Below are 3,702 nucleotides of genomic sequence, written 5' to 3' on the forward strand. Positions count from 1 at the left end.
ATCCAGTGGGCTCCTGTGTTGGGAGAGTCCGGATGCATGTACACCCTGTTACCTGTTACAAGAGAAACAGAAGGGTGCAAATTACACTTTCTGAAATTTCCAATCAACCTTATCATTAATCCTTTTATTCCACATTCAAAGATTCCAAAATTTGCATATTATTATTTTTTTTCCCCTCTAGCTTCTTTTTTCCCCTCTATCATCTGCTCCTATGGCAAGGCTTTTTTTTTTCCTTTTCAGATCACAAAAGGCTCTAATTAATGTTTCTCACCTAAAAGAGTGTCAGAGACTAAAAAGGGAAAGTGTTAATTGGGACTCGCCTTGTACATTGGTGTCCGCCTTTCCACAAGGCACCCACTTGCCCCCTTGAAATCTCCAGTGATTGGGATCAGCCAGTATCACGTCTACAAAGATATTGTAGTGGGCTGTGGGGTCCAGGCCGGAGATGTTAAAACTCAGGAATGGGAACATGCGTCTATTAGAGAAAAACAAAAATCAGGAAAAACAGAGAAATTTACCTTTGTAAAAAATTCAAGAGTGGAAAGTAAAAAAATGCCATACAGAAAAAAGTATTATTTATATCATTTAGCAATAACACCAAATAGTAATAATGTATTGTACTACTAATACTACTAATATAAATAATATTAATAGCAATAGGAGGATTAATAATACAAATAACCATAATAATAATAATAATGATACATTAATACTGCTAAAAGTAGTAATAATAATAGTATTTTACTACTACTATACTAATAGAAATAATATTAATAGCAATAATTATAGGAGGAATAATAATAAAAATAACAATAATAATAATAATACATTAATACTACTAAAAGTAGTAATAATAATAATAGTATTTTACTACTACTATACTGATAGAAATAATATTAATAGCAATAATTATAGGAGGGATAATAATAAAAATAATAATGATTCATACTATTAAAAGTAGTAGTAATAATAATACACCATTATTACTAATAGTCGTAGTAATAATAATAACAACTATTATAATAATTACTACTACTAATATTAAAAATAATAATAATAATAATAATAATAATAATTTAGGGGAAATATTTACTTAAACATTTGATTCTCAGCATTAAGTAATGCATTTTTTTCCAAATACTAGGTTTCTAAAACTCACAGAACTGTAATGTATATATACAGATTAATGATTGCTGTTAAAACTTAAAAAAAAAAAAAAAAAAAAAAGAAAAACACTACAAGAAAACAAAAAAAAAAAAAAAAAAAAACACACAAAGCAACATAATATTAGTAGTGTTTAAAAAATGCAGCAAAAATCACAAAAAACGTCATAATAATAATAAATAACAGTAATACTAACAATTAAAAAAAAGAAAAAAAAAACAACATTAACAACAAAAAAAGTACACAAAGCAACATAACAATAGTGTTATGCAGCAAAAATCACACAACATCATAATAATAAATAACAGTGATATTTACAATTAAATATAAAAAAAGGAAAACAAATAAGACTAATAACAACAAAAAAGCACACAAAGCAACATAGTAAGAGTAGTGTTAAAAAAAAAAATATAGCAAAAAAAATCCCACACAAAAAAAAAAAAAGAAAAATAACACGAATAACAAAAAAAGCACACAAAGCAACATAAGGGTAGTGTTAAAACCACACAACAACATCATAATAATAAATAACAGTGATATTAACAATTAATACTAAGTACTAATTAATACTAAAAATGTATATAATATAAAATGATAATATGTATTTATATTGCAAAATGATTACGGTTAAATCCCTTGTTCTGTATTTTTGCCTATAAATAAAGCTACACTGCACACTACACTACAAAATAAAATAAGCAAAAATGTAAAAAAACAAAAACGGGGAAACATATGAGAAATAAAATATATAAAATTGTCCAAAAGGAAGGGACACCTGATCCTGGGTACAGGTTGCCACCCTGACCAGCCGGGGGCACCCCCAGGATTTGGCCGCCTGGCACAGCACCCACCTTCCTTGCTTGGTGATGATCATCTCGGTCTGGTGGCGGTGGAATTTGAGCCATAGTGGCCGGTTGCAGAGGTAGACCTGCGCCTTGCCCGGTACCAGTCCAGGCTGGGCGGTGGAGAACTGGTAGAAAGGTGCCCCTTGGTAGGAGTGCCCATACTGTTGGGTGTAGGGGTATCCTGTGCCAGGGTAGGCTTGCGGGGAAGAATTGCCAAGCAGGCTGTTGTAAGCTCCATTGGCGATGACTGAGTGGTGAGCCATGTATCTGCTGGGGCTTCCGATGGAGAAGGCTGGGTGAGTAGGTCCATGCTGACTAGGGTAGGGGAACATGGTAGTAGTGGGAGCCGCGGCTGCAGAATGGGACTGACTGGACTGAGGGAGGAGATAGCGATCTGCTGCTGATCCATCGAAATTATGACGAATCTCAGGAAGCCCATCCAAGACAGGAGACAGCTTACTCCTCTGGCCGTCCCCTGGTGCGTCCTTGGAGTCAGGGAAATTGTCTGGATCTGACTGATTCGTCATCCCCCTGCTCGTTTTTTTCAGAGGTGAACTTCTCTCCAGGTTGTCAGAAGTAGAGATAATGGGATGATCATGTAAAGCAAGCTCAGAAGTGCCCGGATGGGGGTAACTGCTGCTCACACTGAGGAATTTCTTGGAGAGCATGATAGAAGGAGAGATGCAATGATCCAGCTGCATTGCTAGCACCCAACTAACCCCTCAGCCCCCTGTTATTGGAAAGCCCTTAAAAAAAAAAAAAAAAAAAGAGGCACAGATCCAAGGGAACAATTAATGTCCTAGCCTAGCACTCTTCATCATTGCCTTGCCTCCCAGAGCTTTGTTCCACTTTTTCTTTGGGCGCACAGATTGGCCAATTGATGATATGCAGCAATAAGACAACAGTCACTTTTGATCCTGGAGGAGGATGAGACGCCTGCTGCCATTGGTTAGCTGCTGACAGTAATTTAATTAGATAGGCATTAATTAGGATAATCACCTGGCTCCTGGTCCCTGGGATGGCACATTGAGGGAAGAGTTTATAGTGAGGATGATGGTGAGAGAGAGAAAAGGGTCTGTGTTTCTGTGTATTGGAAGATTCTTGTCACCTTTAGCATTTTAAGGACTGTTTGCAAGGAAGAAGTGCTAAGAATTATCTCCATTTAGTGTGACATTGGTGCTTCCTCTTAATTTTCTCTGAGAGATCTGTTATGTTAGGACTGGCTAGGTGCAAACTGTTAACATTTTATGCTGGCCACACACACACACACAAGGGGGGTTGATTTATTAAAGACAAACAGAATGTTCACTTTGCTAGGGAAGTTGCACTTAGCAAAGGAATTATCCCCAGAGCTCAGTAAATGAGGTGAAGCTCTGCTGATTTTAATCGTCCAATCGCGTGCTGTTTTTCTAAATTTCCTTGCATGTGATTAGTTATCAAGTTCTGGGAAAATTCCCCTGCAAAGTGCAACTTCCCTTGCAAAGAGAACATCATATTTACCCTCAGTAAATCCCCCCTAAGAGATGCAAATGGTGTAAGTAGCACCTGTGATTGCAAAGTGACTCTAAACAATATCCTTGTTCTCAAAAAGAATCCATACACATGTAAAGTGATATTAAAGTCTCACTTTTTTTTATTTTTTATATTAAACATGTTATACTTACCTTTTCTGTCAAGTAGTTTTGCACGGAGC

At 36.0% G+C, this 3,702-nt stretch overlaps 1 protein-coding gene across 1 annotated transcript in view; it reads right to left on the reverse strand.

The window, feature by feature from the left end:
- Positions 1 to 2,864, reverse strand: part of TBR1 (T-box brain transcription factor 1) — an 8,449-nt gene extending 5,585 nt beyond the window's left edge. The window contains exons 1-3 of the mRNA XM_082259980.1: positions 2,016 to 2,864; positions 321 to 475; positions 1 to 52 (exon numbers count right to left, since the gene is read on the reverse strand). The exon at positions 1 to 52 is cut by the window's left edge and continues 70 nt beyond it. Of these exons, the coding sequence (XP_082116106.1) occupies positions 1 to 52; positions 321 to 475; positions 2,016 to 2,710 (902 nt within the window). The 5' untranslated portion in view covers positions 2,711 to 2,864. The remainder of the gene's footprint in view (positions 53 to 320; positions 476 to 2,015) is intronic.
- Between the last annotated feature and the right edge of the window lie 838 nt (positions 2,865 to 3,702).

The sequence above is a fragment of the Pelophylax lessonae genome (genome assembly GCF_965119305.1).
Source record: "Pelophylax lessonae genome assembly, chromosome: 6".
In the NCBI taxonomy this organism is placed as follows: Eukaryota; Metazoa; Chordata; class Amphibia; order Anura; family Ranidae; genus Pelophylax; species Pelophylax lessonae.